At 39.2% G+C, this 20,241-nt stretch overlaps 1 protein-coding gene across 6 annotated transcripts in view; it reads right to left on the reverse strand.

Moving 5' to 3' along the window:
* The window catches only part of enox2 (ecto-NOX disulfide-thiol exchanger 2), a 177,856-nt gene that overhangs the window by 38,033 nt on the left and 119,582 nt on the right, over window positions 1–20,241 (reverse strand). For all 6 annotated transcript variants that reach the window (XM_080035281.1, XM_080035279.1, XM_080035280.1 and 3 more), the window contains one exon: window positions 7,878–8,009. In XM_080035281.1, coding sequence (XP_079891407.1) covers window positions 7,878–8,009 — 132 coding nt within the window. The remainder of the gene's footprint in view (window positions 1–7,877; window positions 8,010–20,241) is intronic.

Raw genomic sequence — 20,241 nt, forward strand, 5'->3', positions numbered from 1 at the left:
TAATATTCTAAAATATTGAAATACTGGATTTTGAATTTGCCAGTGTGAAAGGTGCATACTCTAGTTTGGGTCCTGCCAGAAGAAATAATTCCTAGTAATTTTCTGACTATCACAGCTTAGGCTTGAAGGAGGACACAATCACAACGTTTTGGATGTCCTGCAGTAAATAACTTAGAAGTGGTAGTCTCTACGTAAATCACTCACAATCTCACACATTCAAATCTAACAGACTCTCCACAAGAGGTTGCATAACAATATAAAAGTAAAGTAAAGTAATAAGAGAAGGAATCTAGACCTGCATGTGTAGGCATTTTCAGTGTTTATTGTTTTTGTCTAATTAGTCCTATGTCCTGCATCAATCTGGTTTCAGAAAAACAGCAGATTTAGGAGAAAAAATTTCTTTATGGTGGTGTAAATCATCACAGAGAAATTTCCAGAGTAAACAAGCTAAAATGTAAAATCAGGCCATGGTCCAACATAAGCATTACAGGAGCTATATACGATTTTGAAGTAAATCCTGAATTACATTTGTAGCCAATCAAGTGAAGGTTAAATTAGGTCAATAGGCAGTTGCTGCCACTGAGCACTGGGCTACAATTTCATAAATATAGAAAGGAAAGCAGTCAGGCAGCTTCATTCAGCAAAAACTAATCTGTAATGCTACAGGGATGAGTGGGAGAGTGGGTCAGCAGGGCACCTATTTCACAGTTGTTTTATCTACAACCAATCCAAAGGAATCAAAGAATGTTATAGCAACACAAAACCACTGGCTTGAACACCTATTTGACACCTAGTTGTCTCTCCATAACTGGTACTGCATTTAAAGAGGAGTAAATATCTGCATTTCCATTTGGGATTACTTTAAATACTGAAAAATATATATACTATACTGTATATAAACTTCAGAATTACTTCAATATAGTTTTAACTAGAGAGACACTGCAACGTTAATACCAATGCACGCAATACATCAAATACATGAATACATGTGTTTGATGTATTCATTAATTTATGCACTTAAGAAGAATAAACTAAATTATTAGTCCATTATTCAATAAGTCTATTGAGAGAAAATTAATCAGCAACGAATGTCAATGATCCCAGCCTCTCAAATAAGATTATTGCATAAGTGTTGCAGCCTCAAAACAAGGGAGCAATTTTAGAATTGACCTTGGTGTGCTTAAGTAATCCTCTGTAACAGGGTAGAACCCGGCTTTCATCATTTAACATAATGCATTTAACATTAAGACAGTCTTCACCTTAGATACTGCATGTGTAACTGGCCAATATGGTGTTCGCTCAAGGAGTAGACTCAGTAGAAACTGTATAGAGAAATGTAGGTGCACAAGGATCCTTGAAAAGCAACAACAAAAGAAACCTGGGGCTGGGTCCACCCACACATCTGTTTGAACCTTTTTATCGTGACTGTCCATGAACTTTCAGTGTCCGTTCTCTCTATTGTTAGAAATCTGAAATTCACAATTCTCCTTTCGAACACCTTGCCCCTGTATGGTAACATGCATGAGTGCACATGGCCACAAAGTTGGCTTCTAGTATTACAAATGATCCTACCTTCTACCTCAATTTATTCTCCATCATGTCCTTTTGAAGTTAAACAATCTATTTCCAGGAGATTTACTCAAAGTAATTACATTTGGAACTGGCCATCAATCAGTAGGCGCAGAGAGAGAAATAAATGAAAAAAAATAAGACATTTGATAGTGTGGAGCTCCTGGCTATTAATGTCATCCTCCTCTCCCCTCCCCTTGTCCTGTCTGATTTCCAGGGTAAATGTCCTTTCTAGCAGTCAGCGATGGGTGGGGAGGTGGCATAGTCAGTTGCTGTAAAGCCGTCTGGATTATACAGTATTCTCTAATGAGGCAAGCACGCCACGCCACCTGGAACCTCACCAGTGGATGAAATAGGCCCTTCTCAATCTCTGCCAAAAGTCCCCCATCTTTGCATTTTCATATGAACGTCTCCGACTTAATTTCTCTTACGGGAACATTTCTCAGGCCTGCAAAGAACGAAATAAACAAAAACTCCTCCCGTGTTTATAAAAGGTGTTCCTTCCATCTCTCTATCCCATTGCGTATAAATAAGAATTTGCTTCCCTATTTTGCCTTCCAAAATGTGCCTCCTTTATCCGACACCTCCATAGTCAAATCTCCATAACAAATCTAGCTTTCAACAATATCCAGGCAACAATCTAATATAGCTGCCACGGATAGAAAGAACTGTCAGAAAAACCTATTCCTGTATCCTCATACTGCCCACCCCCTCCCTCCAGACATACCGTATATCCGATATACATCCACTCTGTCCGCCTAAATGCAGCCAAAAACCTCTGGCTTTGTACCAGTTCATCCCCTGAGCAGTCAGTTAAAAAAGGACAATGCATTCAGTCCAAGGATTGGAAAACGCTTACAGCAAAGGAACGACTGTCGGCCAATGTATATCCCGATGTTAAACCAGGTGAGCTAATGTGCGAAAATAAGATAATTCATATTGGGGGAGTATATCAGGCGGTGAAGGATCCATAGGAAGTATAACACAGTAATTAGTCTAAATGTACATCAAAGGACAATAGGAATAAATGGAAAAAAGGAGGAAATTACACAACGGTTATCCTGACAGTAATTCAATAGTTGGAGGAGAGCTGTTTAGATGGCTGATTATGAGGCATGACTCTAAGATTCATATATTCCACAGCGGTTTCATGTCGGTGTGTATTTGTGTATTATAGGGGAGGGGTTTGTGCGAAACCTAGGGAAGGGATGAGTAGGAGTGGGAGTTTGCAGACAAAGCAGTGGTTGTTTATTCCAGGATGATTCGTCTCTCCCTGGGGCATGCTTATCTATTCTCCAGGGTGTTTGGGTTTGTGTGAATGTGTGTGTGTGTGTATGTTTTCATGCAAAAGAAGAATGAGAATCTAAAATGAATTCTAATAACCTTGCAAATACATGTGTATGGAAAGCTAAAACAAGTATGTTTCGTTAGTTCCACACATTTCCCTTTTGTCCAATGAGCCGCTTTGACTAAAAATGTGAGGAACCCAAAATGGCCTATCAAATCCATCATTCCTGTGATAAAATAGACTATCAATTGTTATTAGAGAAGCCTAAGATGTTGTGCTGGGATGGGGCTGCTGTGCAGTGGTTAGACTACTTCTCTCAAACATGTGTTACAAAGTTTCCTGATGCATCAAGAAGATGCTGCTTAATACTAAGTGGTCAAAAACCAAAAAGGTTGCGATTCAATGGTGGAGTCGTTGAATCAAAGCCAAATATACAGAGGAACCAGCTACATATACAAGAAAAGGGGTATGTTACCTATTCAGTTCTGTCAAGTGTTTTTGTAATAAAAAACATCTTGGGAGGTCTGTATTTTCATAAATATATAGAGGAGGAATTCTATAGCTTTCCATCTGGTTCAGCTTTTAGTTTGGACGTGCTTGAGAGAACAATGAGGAAGGTTAGGGAAAATACATAGTGAACGCTCCTGGAAAAGCATATACTGTGCCTCTGTCAAATGTCAAAGATGTTGAAACCAGATGTCAGTCCCTGCTGTTACTCTTGCAAATTCAGCTCTGTTCTCACAGTTGACACTATATCAGGGATTTTCAGTCTCCAGGTTTTTGGGGTTGCTTAACATAACATTACTTATGTGACATTCACATCATGCATTTTTTTTTTCGGAAGAGTAATTTTGTTTTGTCCTTGTGGTTTGGCAAAGCATTAGCCGCAGGGATTTATGTATTCAGTGATGTTGCTTTTGGTGACATTCCCTCAAAAGTAACTAGATACACTTGAAAACAGACTCAATGTTAAACTTTTTGATTACAAAAAAATAACCCTCAAAATAACCATACCTTGTCTGTTGGTCAGATTCCTTAAATTCAGCTATTAAGCTGAAGACTAGCTCCTCTCCTCACGGGTTTGGATCTTATTTGTTCACCTTTCAAACTACTTCCAAACGTAATCCTTGAACAGGGTAATGGACTGCAGAGCAGCAAAACTTCACCTACTTCCAAGGTGATTTAAAAAGTGAATTAGGTCTAAAGAGGTTGAAACTAGCAACACTTGTGTAAAAAATAAATGTATTTCCAGAGCAGCACATTTCACCTTGTGGCCTTCATCAGAATGACAATACCATGTTAATTAGTACATAAATAAACAAATAGTATGGGTTAGAAACATTTCATTCAACTATGGAATAAAGCACTGGTAAGACCTGCACCAGACATATCTGTAACTTGAGCACTATGTACCATGAAGTGCTTACATACTTGACTAATGCCTATGGCCTGAGTCCACTCCCTCTCTAAACACTTCAGCAACACGAGCATGTAAAAATAACTTTCTAACACATACAACCACTGCCCAGTCCATCTATAGAAGAAAAAAAAAACCATCATTGGAGACATGCACTGGGCTTTGTGAGGCTGCATAGTGTTTGAAGGCTCTGCCCACAATGGTCTGTTTATCCAGAGCTGTCTGTCTAGATAAATCCACTTGGATGGAGGCAGGGAAAGACACGGCGGTGAAAAAAAAAACATTCTGGCCTCACAGTGGATAAAACAGAGGCTGACTTCAAAGTGCAATGCAAGCCTTCCAGCACAGGCGGTCTGTATTTTAATTAATGAACTTGAAACGGACACATAAAAACCCACCTAAACCTATGCGGGGAAACATATGACCAATTGTACGGGTTGAAAAAACCAACTCAGATCCAATGGGAAACAAAAAAGGTGACAGCTTATTCTTCCCATTGTTTAGAGGTGAAACAAAAAGGCATAAAGTGTATGTCCGATCATGATGGAGAATCAATAGCTAATTCATCTGGATCACTACAATTACAGGGCTGCAGAAAAAAAGCCTACAGCTTCATGCTCACACTATACAAAAGCAGGAACAGCAAAAAGATGGCATGCTGATGCTATTTTAAGTACATCTCATAAAAGCTGAATTTAGAAATATTAATTGTTGGCGGCTAACCTTGAGATTCTGCATCTTCATTAGTCATTGTTAACTACGAAAAAAGACGCAAGCAGGAGCTGAGTGGTTATGGTTATCTCTTTCAATTTACATCATCTCTCCTGGTATTCAACAGGGGGGGGGTTATTTTTGTATGACTGAAGTGAAAAAAGGCCTGTGAGTAATATATGTAAAATGGCCTTGGAGTGTAAAAAGATGGTGCGAAGCAGCACATTTCTGAAATGAACATATCAATATATATAGTCACTGATAATATGGGGGGAAAAAAATAATTTTGAATTTGTTAACAAATTGATTATTTGCACATTATGGCAATGTCCAGTCCAAGTGTTTAAAAGAGCTCGGCTCTGTGCAGAGCAAATGAGCTGCGTGTGTTTTAATGCAGCTCTGGGATACAGTGGTTGACTCGGCTGTAATTAGATATAATAATGAGATGCTGGATAATTGAGGCTGGTGAGGCAGGGAGAGGGGGGACAGGAACAGAGAAAGGAAGCAAGAAGAAGGAAAGGTGGGAAAACACAAGCTGTTATTCCAGGCGACCCACTAGGGGAAACAGAGCATGCCTTCTTCACCCGAGTCTCCTCCCTCTCCATCACTGTCTCCTCCCTTCTTTCCTCAGGTACACCTCCGGCTGAAACTTTGTCTGATCATTTATGTACATCCCTGTTATCTCACACAAGACATTTTAATTATTTTGCTTTTAATAAGGCTCTTATGTCAGATCGTACCGACTGTTGATTGACATCTATCTCACTAGGTTAGTTTGTCTCACTTGCAAGTATCGAACAAGTTACACAATACACATCCGTGGACATTGGATCAGGTTCACTTGTAAAATTGCAGCATAGGTCCACCTTACTACTGGTTCATATACCATGTTGCTGTAACTATAATTTGCAATCATGGACATATTAAAGCTTCACATCAGCATCCAGGTTGTAATAACAATGGTAAAATCAGAAGGCAGTAAGATACGTTGTGGCACTAAATAATAAAGAATTCCCTGATAAAAGTAAACAAACATGGACGCTTTACGCCAGACAAAGTCTCATTAAACCTAACTTTAACCTCACATAACCAACTGTGACTCAAGGCTGGATGAGTTGTCGAAAACACCTGCGTAGGTGTGCAGGGCCTTTTTAAGCTTTTTCACAGCAGACATTTTGGTATGTCATAGCAGGCGAAGCACAGATGAACAGTGATGATATTGTGTTGTCATAGCAGTAAAAGGCATGGGTCAAACACATGTTGTTAACGATGCCTCAGTTCCATCAAGTCTCCCTGTGAGTCATGAACTGGCTCAGATGGACTGCAGTCAATGTCTACTGTGAAAAAGCTAAATATAAGACCAAGTGCTCATCCTCAGTTCTCCTTCCCAGTACATAAAAACGCAGTCCAAAATCAATAAGTACTGTATATGCACCTGTTTTTAAGTACGACTGTAGGCAAGAACAAAGGGATTTTATTAAGTTTTAAGGCAGGCTAGTTGACCTTTCTTACACACATAGGTGCAGCCAATTACATCACTAATTGCTGCATCTAAGCCAGTTTCAGGACTCTGGCATTGTGCATGCTGTATCACTGTCATGGCTTAATGACACACTTAAAGTGGAACAGAGCCATAATCAATGGTATTAGTTACACCTGTGCTATTCCTGTAATGACAATTTGTAATGGCTGCTGTTAAAAGCACTGCTAATGAAGTTCAACAGACAGACTTTGGCTTCCTTAACGCAGCCTTCATCTCAATGTGTATGTGTGTACGTGTACGTGTGCGTGTGCGTGTGTGTGTGTGTGTGTGTATGTGTGTGTCCATAATCCAGTCTCTAATATTAAGGTCAGTCTCCCTGCTTCCCTTTATGAGCCAGTCTTCTCCAGTTTTTGCCTTCTGTCTCTTACGTAGGAGCCTTTAGTTTAACATAATTAAAATCTGCCAGGCCTGAGTGTGTGTGTGTGTGTGTGTTCCCGCACTTCCCTATATAATATTTCTCAAGGAGGGCATTTGGAAGAATCCAGGTTTGTCTCCTAGTGCATACACACACACACGCACATACACTCACAAGCCTGGAATAATATGAAAGTGTATTTCAGCTAAGAAGTGGGAAGTGATTTAAAAAAGCTTTAAGGAAGGCTGCATACTCAGGAGAGAGAAAAGACATGGCAGAATAACTGTTTAGAGAGATGGAAAGGGAGAGTGTGCATCTGACCCTAATGTTAGCAGAGCAATCGGTAAGACAAGTGCAAGATCAGAAAAACAGTAGTTCAACCTTGAACTTGCTGTAATGACACAGGAAATAATCAAATGAATGAAATGTAATTGTTTCAATCCTCCTAACTTACTGGTTGTTAAACCAATGCTATTAAACAAAAGACAGTATACTTTGCTGAGCTCAGCTCTCTGATGTGCATAGTACCTGTTTGTCATATAAATAGATGAGCAAAAATAAGAAACATATATGGCCGATATGTTTTGTAATCCTGAAAAACTTAGTGAAAACATTGTTTACTGTAAGGTGATGACAAGTACTTTTTAAAGTTTGTGTGTCAAGTTTCAGTGAGTAGAATCAGGAAGTTGAGTATGTATTATTAACAACCAGAGGTTAGAAGGGGTTTTTAACTTATCCAACTTGACAGCGCTGCTTTCTCACTGATCCTCACTGATATTATATGTGAGGATCAGTTAAGAGTCCTATCAGCCTTGTTCACACAGAGCTTGTTCATCTCTTGCTTGACATGACAAAACCCAAACGGCACATTTCACCCATCACGACATCAGGAAGAAAACAGATTAAGGATGCCTGTGTATAAATTCTTAATTTAACAAACAAGCCTGTGCGTCTGGCATCGATGTTGTGTGGTGAAAGGTAGGCTGTGTAGTACCTGGCATGAGTTGCTGTCCAGTCATTCCTATTGGAGGCATCCCCAGGTTGTTCATGGCGGTTGCCCAGGCATTGGGGTCTGACATGGGCATTGTCATCGAGTTGGAGTCCATTGTCATGTTACAGATCCCTTCTGCAGGAAAAAGAAGAGACAGAGTGGAGAGTCAGTATCATTCCTATGACCTCTCAATCAGCATTACACAGGGTCAAGCTAACAGTGGGGTATGTTCAAGGCTTTTCCAGCCAACTCTGTTTTATGAATTGTTCCTTAATTCTGTGTTCTGTCTGAGGAAAGCGGAGAGTGGAGGCCACTGTGACCTCTGAAACCAAAATGATTTCAACAAAACTGCCATTTAGAATCCATTCATCCTGATGTTGCAACCCAGCCTCTTGACATGTCCTGTCTCAGTGACCTGTACTGAAAGTCAAGCGGAAATGCTGCAGTATGACAAAAAAAAGCTGTCTCTTAAATGTAGAAACTTGCTTGCCTAGGCACAAGCAGAACACAATACAAGAACGGATTCATGTATCTATCTGCACAAAATGTACACCAGTGACTACTACAGTGAAAGATCAGAGCTTTCATTTAAAAGCCAGAGAAAGAAAATAACACAGCGCAAAAACAAGATTATCATCGCACTAAGCACACATCCTGATTCTATCAACTCCTAAACCTTGGAAAAATATCCAACCTAGGACTACAAATATACACACATCATCTCAAACTGACAACCCCCAGATGCATAGTTTTATGCCAAGTGTTGCAAAATAAAGCAAACACATTTTGATCCCCGAATAAAGAACCCTAAAGTAAAGTCAACGTGAACGCATCGTACATCCACCAGCAACTCATTCTCCTGGTCTGGGGTCTGTTTCACAACTCTAAAAGCTCTTAATTCTCTCCTCTGGTCGACATCTTTCTCCATGGTGGACCTGCAAATTGCTGTGACTCCAGGCTGAGACAAGCTGCCCCTCTTCTGTCCTGATGCCAAAGCCAACTCTATAGTTAATAATGGAAAGCGCTGCACCCTGCACTCACTTCACACCTCTGATGGTCTTCGGTGTGGAGCTAACACTCTCTCTCTCTGTCTGCTGATTTTCTGTCTGCACAACGAGCAGCACTATATTGGTATGTCTTGTGTTCACACAAAGCTGGCATTGTGTTATATATTTTTTCTTCGCCTCCCTCTCTGGGCTACTAATTCCAGAGCTGTCTGCTGTTTGTATGTTAACTGGCAGTACTGCACTCTTTTGAACATCAGCTGTCAAACCTTTCAGTACTCTTGTTTGGCTAATAAAAATAATTACTAAGGCTGGGCGAAATATATCAATGTGTTGTTGATAAAATGATATAGAAGGACTTACACTTGAAACTGAGTTGATAGTTATTTTTCCTTATGCTTAAATGTATGTAGTCTAAATAATTCACAAAACTATAATAAAAGCTATTTACCTGAGCAGAAGATGACATTGGACACGAAGATGTTGTACAAATATGACTTTGGAAAAAAAACCCTATGTCCTTTTGTCCTCCCATCTTATTTACTGGATTGTGAGTGAAAACAAGCCTTTGATGGTAAATCATTGGAGATCATCGAATTTCCAAAGACTTTTAATCAGAATTAATTTCTGTTCCTCGCTGCAGGACTGAGTTTCTATTGATCTCGAGGCTCAAATTCAAAGCTTTGTGCGTTAAACTGGATGGATCAAAGATGCTAAAGTGTAATGTAAGGGCTGCGTCTGTCTGAGTCCTCTAAAGTAGCCTTCTGACCCTGCTGACAAACAGTCTGCATTTGAGTCATGCACCCTTCAGTTTACCCGTCTGACCCCTCCTGCTCCCATTCATTTAGTGGGTCCAATTCTTGTGTCACCCTCTTTGTTTTTTAAGTAGTAAACTCTGTTGTTTCCTTCTTTTTTCTGTTGACCGTCCTGTACACGCACGCACAGACACACACACACACACACACACACACACACACACACACACACACACACACACACACACACACACACACACACACACACACACACACACACACACACACACACACACACACACACACACACACACACACACACACACACACACACACACACACACACACACACACACACACACTTTCCTCGATGAATCAATTACACTTTTGAGACTTGGATCTCTGCACATCAATCACTTGAGGCTTTTGATTTCGGTAAGTGACCTTGAGGGCAGGATTCGGCCTCAGCACCCCTTAAAGGAGACATCCTACACATCACATCGATATATAGAGCTGAGGGAGGAATAGTAAACATGTGCTGATAAAAAAAATTATCAACACAAGGACACACATTTGCAAGCGCACACCCCACTCACACACAACACATAGGTTAACATTCCCATAAAATTGGAACAGGATCCAAAGGCCATACTCCCTTTTTTTTTTGCACGGCATGAAAAATACCTTATTTAATTTCCAATATTAAAAAGTAAACACAAATGAATGGAAATAAGTAAAAAACCACCCAAATTATTGTTTTGCTTTTGCCTCATTTTAACTATGTCCCATTCAAATGAACCAGACAATAGACACCAGCTTTCCAAGGAAAAAACTGTGTGCAGCTCTAAACCAAAATCACCATACTACTTATTTGAGTGGATATTACACATGGAAGATTAAAGTGATAGTGATTTTGATACCGCTTGTCCAGGGCTTTCCTGATAACCACCCTCTCTGCGTGAAACGACCAGAACTTTAGCTTCCCTAAAAGCTCCCCCAGGAGGCAGATAGGAAATTAGGTCATTTAAAGGCCCATTGGCTGTAAGCCCCAACAGCAGGCGGAGAGACACCAGGGGCCATTTAGTCTAAAATGCACATGGGTTTAATGGCTAACTACAGGTTTATTACAGACCCTGGAGAGCAAATCCAAAAGGAAGCTATAAAGGCAAAGATAGAAGACAGAAAAAAAGAGAAAGAGAATTTCCCTTTTTATAGACAGATGTCGTGCAGATGAGAAGAAACAACAAAAAGACCAATTGAATGGAACTTCAAACATTGTAGGAATTAATATGGAAGACCAGATGATAGTAATCAAAACACAAAAACCAACAATTAGTGCATAATAGCTTGTAATCACTGATACAGACAGATGAGGAGTAATTTAGTTCCTTCTCATGTCCAATACAAGAACAAAGAAAAATCTCCAAATAATTGACGTTGAAGTCTGTTAATTGTTGGTTCTGAGAAATTGGAGGCAATGTGTTTGTCATTTTCCATATGACATGATGTGTGAATGAATGCATGGGAAGCATATCGTAGAATTCAGAATGCCTTTTTGACCTTCATATTCTCCAGCATGCAAGTCTATATTGGTATGTTCATGTGTGTGTGTGTGTGTGTGTGTGTGTGTGTGTGTGTGTGTATGTTAGTGTGTTTGTGTGTGTGTTTCTGAGTAGGGGATAGGTAAAGAAGCACCTTGTGGGCCATATGAAAAGTAATACATAAATAATAAATACGTCTCATCAAAATGCTTGAAAGATAAGATGAATGCAATGGTAGAAAACCATGCGTGGAGGACAATTTGTACAACTTTATCTCTGAGGGATTATCAAAGCCTACTGAAAATAGAGAAATGCGCTCTTTAAAGATTACTATATAATTTTTTCAATTACATGCAGAGCCTGACATACACCAGAGTACATGACACACGCGCCCACACACACACACACACACACACACACACACACACACACACACACACACACACACACACACACACACACACACACACACACACACACACACACACACACACACACACACACACACACACACACACACACACACACACACACACACACACACACACACACACACACACAATCTTTAATATTTTATGAGTGCCCTTTTCTCCGCTTCTTTGATCTGTTAATTATGATAGAACTAGTAAGGGTTTGGTGATTAGTAGTGGCACAGTGAAGAGTGCCCAGAGTGTTGTACTACACCGCGTCTCATTTAGGACCAGAAGAGAAGACAACAAAGTGAAGATGTAAAGATGACATAAAAGGCCTGAAGACAGTCTGGCCTCATGGGAGGAGAGAGAGAAGAAAGAAAGAAAGAAAGAAAGAAAGAAAGAAAGAAAGAAAGAAAGAAAGAAAGAAAGAAAGAAAGAAAGAAAGAAAGAAAGAAAGAAAGAAAGAAAGAAAGAAAGAAAGAAAGATGGGAGATGCTCCTGATCCCTAAGTGCACCACCTGCAACAAAGAAAATGGATGCTCACCACATCTCACACCTCATCATGTACTGTGTTGGATGTTATGCAGGAAAAAAACAACATGATGCACACTAATGCTGCAAAAGTCTGAAGAAGAATCACAATTTTCTCAGTCAGACTAAATACAATGTTTATCCTGTGCATGTGCGTGTGTCCTTGTATATCAATGTATCAAGTAAACAAGGATGCTTTAGGAGGACAGTTATGTGTTCAACACATTTGTTGGACCTCAAAAGATGAACAAGATGCCTTCTGCTGAGAAACAAGAATATTCCAAAGAGAAACTTTAAGTTGACAGAGGAATCCCTTATTAGATATTACAAGAATAAATAGGTTACAGAGGCTAAACAATGTATGTAACAAAATGGCTTGCAAGCTGAATGGCTGACTATAATGTTACTACTGAAAGTAGAAGAGTGATGACTATACTTTCATAGAATTTTTTTTTTCATAACCCTCTGAAACTGGGTGAGAGACAACCTCAGGCATTTCCCTGCACACACAATTTGAATGGGGGGGTTGCCTTGTTCAAATTCTGTACTACTTTAAAAAATGTGAATATAAAACTACCTACAGATCTGCTGAAAAATGTGCTGCATGCAGAGACTAGGGTACATTGCAAATAAACCCATTGAAATGTATCGGCTTCGAGTATTGCCTATGTTGCCTTTGTGTTTCACAGGTGAGCAAGGCTTTAGTGAAGTGTTAGCAGAGGAGATTGTCAAATCCAAAAACTGCCTCCAAAATTGGATTGGAAAAAATAACCGGAACCCAATCCGCAGCAGAGGTAGCTGAAACTGACTAACTAAATACAAAAAAAGAGCTATACATATCAAATTATAATGATCTCATGTGTTCACACACAGAAATTCGTCCATTTGCAGGACCCATGATTGAATCCTGTGAGTCAACCTGTACCAAATCCCACTTGCTCCACAGGACTTCATTAATTTGTTGATCTGACACAAAGGAAACCCCCATCAGAGTATGATCACATTCCTTGCATGTCCCGGTTGATAAATAAATCCATTTCAGCAGATTGCGCGTACATTCGTATAGAGCTAGAGAAGCCATGTCTCTACCTGATCAATATAAGCAGACCAGGCGCCCAAATACACAACATATAAAACTATCTATCACCACAAAGCAATCAGACAACAAGTCAAACATGTAGGTTGGCAATGATAAATCATACTGCCTCTGTTCAACCTCAGTAAATCATACTTATTCAGTCCTGATCATGTTTTGACCCATAATGAGTGAGACTATAATTATTTTTAAATGGGGTAATTCTAGCACCACAGCAACATCCACATGGCTTCCTATCTGGGAACATAGAGGTGCTCCAGGGGCATAAATTCATCAACACTGCAGAGTCTTTGGTTCAACAAGAGCTGCTCTTGTTACGACAGGTTGAACATTTTTGCTCATATAAGAAATCAGCACACTATAATTGTCATGACTCTGTCCGTCTATGCTCAGCAGCTGCAGCTTAGTGCCTCATAACATAAATGAGTTTAAGCTCTTGGTTTGAAATCACTGAAGAAACTTCATGATTAGAATCAGCTATGAAGCAATAACTGATGCAACACCAGTGAACATTGAAACATGCAGAGCTAAAAAAAACGTATATTTTTTCTTTATCGATATAATTATAATATTTGACAGTCAAATGAGAATCTAAGCTAAATCAACAGAGAAAAAGTAAGAGAGGGATGCAAATTGGATATCAGCATTTATCGTACTACAGAAGGAGACGAAGACTGGGCAGAGTAGATATGGTAAACAACCTACATTTCTATTGCCTTATCACAAATGGAGCAGAGGCACTGGTGTATGTCTCAATGTTGTCAAGGAGGAACATCCGTTCCAGGACAGGAGCGTGACTCTTTCCTTCCTTATCGAGCTGAGAGACTTGACAGAGGTGATGGACAAGAAGAGATTACTCTGATATCTGGAATGGGGTGATGGAGGGTTTGTGAGGGTAAGCGCATGAAAGAGAGAAAATGAGCTATCAGTGAGTGCTGTAAACTCACCACATCAATACGATCAAATGATTTGAAATAGTCTGATGTAAAGTTGTCTCTATAATGCCAACAAACTGTACCATATGTATGTAAAACTGCAGTTTCAGGTTTCTGAAATGCCAACATTTGAATGCCTGTTAGACGATATAATGTAAGCTGAAAAGTACACTCCTGTGCTTAGAGGTGGCAATATTCAAATTTGAAATACTTACGCCTCTATTGCCGTCCATTTTTACTTGTTGTTCCTAGATATATCGCCTTTGCTTTCCATCCTGACATCTTTGATTGGTCAGACAAACTAAAATGTAATGCCGAGGTGACATTGATGGATGTAAGTCTTCACCTGTGAACAGAACCAAGTTTCACTCCGATTGGACCATTTTCAGGGGGGCTGTAGAACTAAGAAATTGGTGGATGGCTACCTTGTTTTCTCTCTGAGACGGAACCAATCATATTAATACAAAACTATATGAAAAAAGCAATCCATAATTAACTATTCAAAACTGAAGAATCTAAAACTTCTTAAAATGTCATATAAACTCAACAAACTCCATTTTCTGAGGAAGATCATGTGATACGACTTTAGGTTCCAAAACAGCAACTAAATGGAACACTTAGTGAGATTTTTTTGATTGAAATTTTTATGAATCTGGAATCTTTTCATAACTTTACCAGATGGGATAAAATGTTACTTTCTGGCCAGTGTTAATTTTGGCAGCATATTCTGATTTAGTCTTAGTCTTTTGAATATCACACCATTTAGTCTTAGTCGTATTCTAGTCATCTAAAATATTTTAGTCTTAGTCCACTAAATATAAACATAATTTAGTTGACTAAATATACAGAGGATTTAGTCGACTAAGTGTTTCTTTCTTCATTGAATGGTATTAAGTTTTGAATATGCAATACAGACACAGATTTAATGGTTGTAATACAAAACATGTATTCTATTCTATCATAATAATCTCACATAAAATCAGTGTACCTGACTGGATGGGGGAGGGGAGGCTTTAAGAGCCTGTGCCCGGGGGCCCATTATCTGTCTATGAACCAACTGGACTCCACAATCTTTTTTTCTTTTTGCGGGGAGCATGCACAAGCATTATTTATAAAAAATTAAAAATAAAGAAAATAAAAAAAATAAGTGGGGGGCCCCACACTAGGTCTTGAAACGGGCCCTGAGATCGCTAAGGACGCCCCTGGGCAGCAGCAGCAGCAGCAGCACACAGTTCAGGCCATGGACATGGTTCAGGCGCTGACAAAAGTGAGCAACTGCGCCTTCCTTTAAGCAACACTGCTGCCGCTGTGTGTGTTCGGACTTCTATTGCATCAAAGCCTTTTTGATAATAAAATGAGAGGTTTTAATTGAACGCTGTCCATGCGTCGGAGGCTGTTGATTGTAACTTACTCGGGTGAAAACAGAAACTAACGGAGGGAGGCGGCAGTTTCACAGTTAATTTCCTATATAGTTGCGCAGTCAGTTTGGGGACATGGCTCTGTGTATTCAAGCTCGAGACACAGCCTACTACAAACAGATGGCGGATCTTAGCCGTTCCCCTAGACAACGTTAACGGGCAGGATATCCCTGTCTATCATTTTGTCCATCAAACCGCACAGTTTTTCTGCACAGCGGCACACTCCACCCGCTCACACTGCCGAGGTCTCTCGTCGATTTTCACCGACACAGGGTTGCATTCACTGCTTTGCCCTGATTGGATTTCTTCCCAACTTGTCCCACAAAAAGAGTAGTTCTGATTGGATCTCTTCTCCATTCGTCCCGCCCTAACATTTTCGTATCGTTCCTATTCGTTGACTATAGTGTCAGTTATATTCGTCTCAGTCTTCATCATCATATCTGCCTTTTTATTTAGTTTACGTCCGTGAAAAAGGTTCGTTGACTAATATTTTTCGTCATAGTCAACGAAATTGACACTGTTTCTGGCAGGCATTTTATGTCATTCCTCCAGATGGGGTTTAACACAGAACGGAACAAACTCTTGAGGCTCCCTAATGTGATCATCAATACTGTATTTTCTCAGTCGAATCTGATCTGCTGGTTCAGTACAGAGATTTGACTATTCGCGATACTATTTGTCAATCAGACAGGTGCTTTGGAGGTAGATATTTGGATCACTGAAAGTGGAGCTTCTAGAAGACGGTGGATATATTCGAAAACTCTGCTTTGTCTGTACTTTTGTTTACGAATGCGCCCTGAACCCATGATGCTGATTTGCAGGGTTGTTTTTATGTAAAGGATACTGTTAGGCATGTTAACAAGGCAACCTAGCTTTATTACAACATTACATCTCCGAAGGGAGGAGAATCAATATATTGCGCAAAAACATACAAATCCGCTATTCTAATCTAGCCATTCCCAGATTTGATTTGTTGTGCAGCTTGTTCAAAAAGATGCTCAATATGCTCACAATGTTCTTCTATGGTCTTTGACGTGACATAATATCGCCACCTATTGGCCTGGCATGATTATGTCAGTGATTAGTTTTTATCCTGTTTTATTGTAATGCACACCGACTGAAAATGTATAAACGTAAATAAATAAAACCACAGATGTGAGGGCTCCCTAACTGAAAGCACACTTAATAACAGAGATACTACTGACGTCTAAAAGCTGACTACATGACTGACAGGAAGCAGGAGCACACTGACTGAAGCACTTATCTTAATGATGCAAAAAAAACAGCTGCTTCTAATCTGTAAAAATTATCAGCTCTAAGAGACAGGAAGAGATTTTAAAGACAAAGTTTACTGAGATGTGTGCTGACATCCTTCTGTCCACACTGACAGCAGTGAACATTTACCCAATTAAATTATGGTCCTGAGTTTCTGTCACACCTGGGAGAAAACTGCAACACAGCTGTGAAATCTGTGAGACAAACATTGGGGATGGGAACAGGTCTGTTCACCTCTTTTTGATTTGGTGGTTGATTAATTTGAACATGCACAATGACTTACTCAAGCATTACATAATATATACAGAAATTGTTTGCTGGCTTATTAATTTATATATGGACAATGAACTGGTGAAGCACTACATAATACTGTATGAAGCTTGATGCAATATATGCTGCCACGTCCTAAGCAATGTTTGCAATGCGCATTTCATTCCAAATACCTCCACTACATTTACATTCTAGTCGTTAGAAAGATGAGTCAAACAGATCTTTCATTTCATTTTAATGTGCAAATGATGCAGAGCCTCTAGTCCAATGTACTGGAGGGGGTAGATGGGTGACAGTGCTAGGGACTATAAATATGAAATAGCTGTTATGATGGCCAAGCTGTCCCATCAATACATATGCATTTGTGAGTATGCTATCTAATACATTACACACTATGGGGTAGAGTTGTGAATGAACTAACTCAGTTACCAGAATAACAATATAAAGAGAGCTACAGTAATTATTAATTTGAAGTTTACAAAAGGGGGAGATGAAACCTGGCTTTGAATCCTGCAGAACCAGAGAAACTTATTTATGTGCATACTGCACACAAACTAGTTTCAATAAATAAAAATAACCAATTAGAAATAAAAAACGTAGCAAAACTATAAGCATGTCTAATAAGAATGGAAATGGAATTGTGAGAAGTAATTGGGAAGGTACCCTCCAGCATTTTCATGAAGTGCATAATTCCACAGCAGCAACAGAGCAGGGATAAAACTGTATATGTTTTAATAAAAATGATGAATTCACAGGGTGCTAAACTTTCATATGAGAAAATCAATAGTCTTTAAACTTTGATGTTGAATTTAAGATGACATGGCAAAATAACAGGAGTTTTTCAGAGGTCTAACTAGTACAGACACATCTGAAGTCATCAAAGTTAAGTGAGATCAATATGGTATGAAAGTGGCTGAAAAAAATCTCTAGTTCGGGTTAAAGCAATAGATTTGAAGTGAAATGGGAAGACATAAGGAGATAGGACCAGATAAAAAAAAAAAGCATGGACATTGACACAACAAGCTGCATTACTGAAGAGCAGATCAGGATCCACTTACGGGGTATGGATATGTCTCTCTCTGCACTTTCCCCCTGAAGGTTGTTTATATAGTGGACACCGTCCTTTAGTTTCTCTTATCTTTAATTTCCACTGTCAACCCTCTAATAAGGGCAAGAGAGAAATACCACCGCGACTTCATGTCCTACTCCTTCGAATACTATCACATGCATGTCATCTTGGTGCTTTCTTGGCTGGCTCAGTCCCCAATAATACAGTATATCTGAATTAATGACCAAAATAGGACGCCAAACCAACAAAAAACAAAAAGAGGATGGATCAGATGGTGGCTTAGACAGAGAATAAAAGGAAAGCCTCCAGATTCAGAGTGAAAACAAAACGTGAGATCCATACTGTACTTCAGTGTATTGTATAGAAACAGAGCTGGTTAAATAAGATGGGAAACTGAACAGCTGTACAATACCATTGATCCCAAATGTGATGTCAAGCGCACAGCCCTTTTCAGAATTAAAAATCTTTCTCTGTGCCCAGTTCTGTTAGTACTGTCCAAAACAACTCACTGCAGGGAAATGAGATTGGCATTGTTGGATTCACTGGTTAGCCAAATGATGTCTGAAACTCGGTCTCATTTAGAGCTGGACAGTAAAATGATAAAAATTATAATCTTAACTGTTTTTCCTTGAAAGCAACTTAGTAAATGTTTAATACCTGACAACAAAACACCACAGTGCGAGCCACCACATACCCGTTTCATAATTTAAAACAATATGACCTGCACATTCAGAAAGTATGACATTTCCGTCCTAAACAAGTGTTGTAATGTATAAATTGACATTTATTGTTATACTTATCCATATTAACTGATCTTTTTTTTAATGATGGGATACACATTTTGCCATATCGCCCAGCCCTTATCTCAGTGTTGAGATATCATTCTTGAATATGATTACACCACTCGCTTACATTACATCCTTCAGTATCCCATCATGTTTTATTAATTTAGTAACAAAATTTAATTAATTTTAATTTAATTTAATGAGCTAATTTATGACCTGTGGGAAACCTTATTTCACAATGCGATAACTCTCCTCTTTTATTGTGCTTGACTTTCATTTCCCTTTAATTTTAATTTTATAATTATAAGGTTGTACACACCATGTCTCAAAAGAGGTAATAGGCATCGAACCTGTTGATAGCCTTATATGTGTGTTTACTACCCTCATGAGTTAAGTTACCCCAGCAACCTTCCCAACCCATGTTGATTGTGAAGAAAGGGAAGAAAATAAGCAGCTGACTGAAGACTTCTTTACAGTTATGAAATAGCAGCCTGCAGGCAAGTACCCAGCTATAGTTAACAGGCTACTACCGAAAACAGTCTTCTACAATAGTAAGAGCGGGCGTAGAGAAAAAGGGAGTGTCGTAGACAAATCCACAGCCTTTCCCCTGAAGATTCAAAGACAGAAATCAATACAGTTCTTAAGTGTAAAGTTCTGAGGGCCCATTTAGTTTTCCTCATCAGACACCCCTCAGATTAATGAAGGTTAGAACAAAGATGATGACATAGCTGCAAAATTGGAGTACCAAAGCAATTCCTTTTAGCAAGGTCTCCTCATTTTATGAAGTGAATTAAAAAATATGTGTTCTGGACTTCAAACCCCAACTCAGAGATTACTTGAGCTGTACAGTATAATCTCCTCAGTGTTTTCAGGAAAACAGCCTGTGTCCAGTGTGCAGCCTTGAAGGAGTTTGCCGTTGAACAAGTTGTCACTATACAGCCAAACCCTTGTTTAGTTCAAGAGACACAAATTAAATATGGCTATTAATGCCTGAAGGACAGCTCAACACTATGTAGGACAAAAAACAAGCTGGAAAGCTTTTGTACATTTGTTTTCTCCCTCTTTTGAAGTGTAGACAACCAGAAAAAGGTTCTAAGAAAAAAAAGCTATGGGACTGTTAATCTTTGTTGCGGTGGAATAACTGTGTTAAAAGCCCTCCTAGCTTGGAGAGAAAATATATTTGATGGTCGGTCGTAGCTAATCAACAGCATGGGAAGTATTGAAGCAAACCGCACGATAATAACAAGTCTGACTGATCAAACTTTTTTTTCTTTT

Source organism: Ammodytes marinus (assembly GCF_949987685.1).
Source record: "Ammodytes marinus genome assembly, chromosome: 10".
NCBI classification, from domain to species: domain Eukaryota; kingdom Metazoa; phylum Chordata; class Actinopteri; order Uranoscopiformes; family Ammodytidae; genus Ammodytes; species Ammodytes marinus.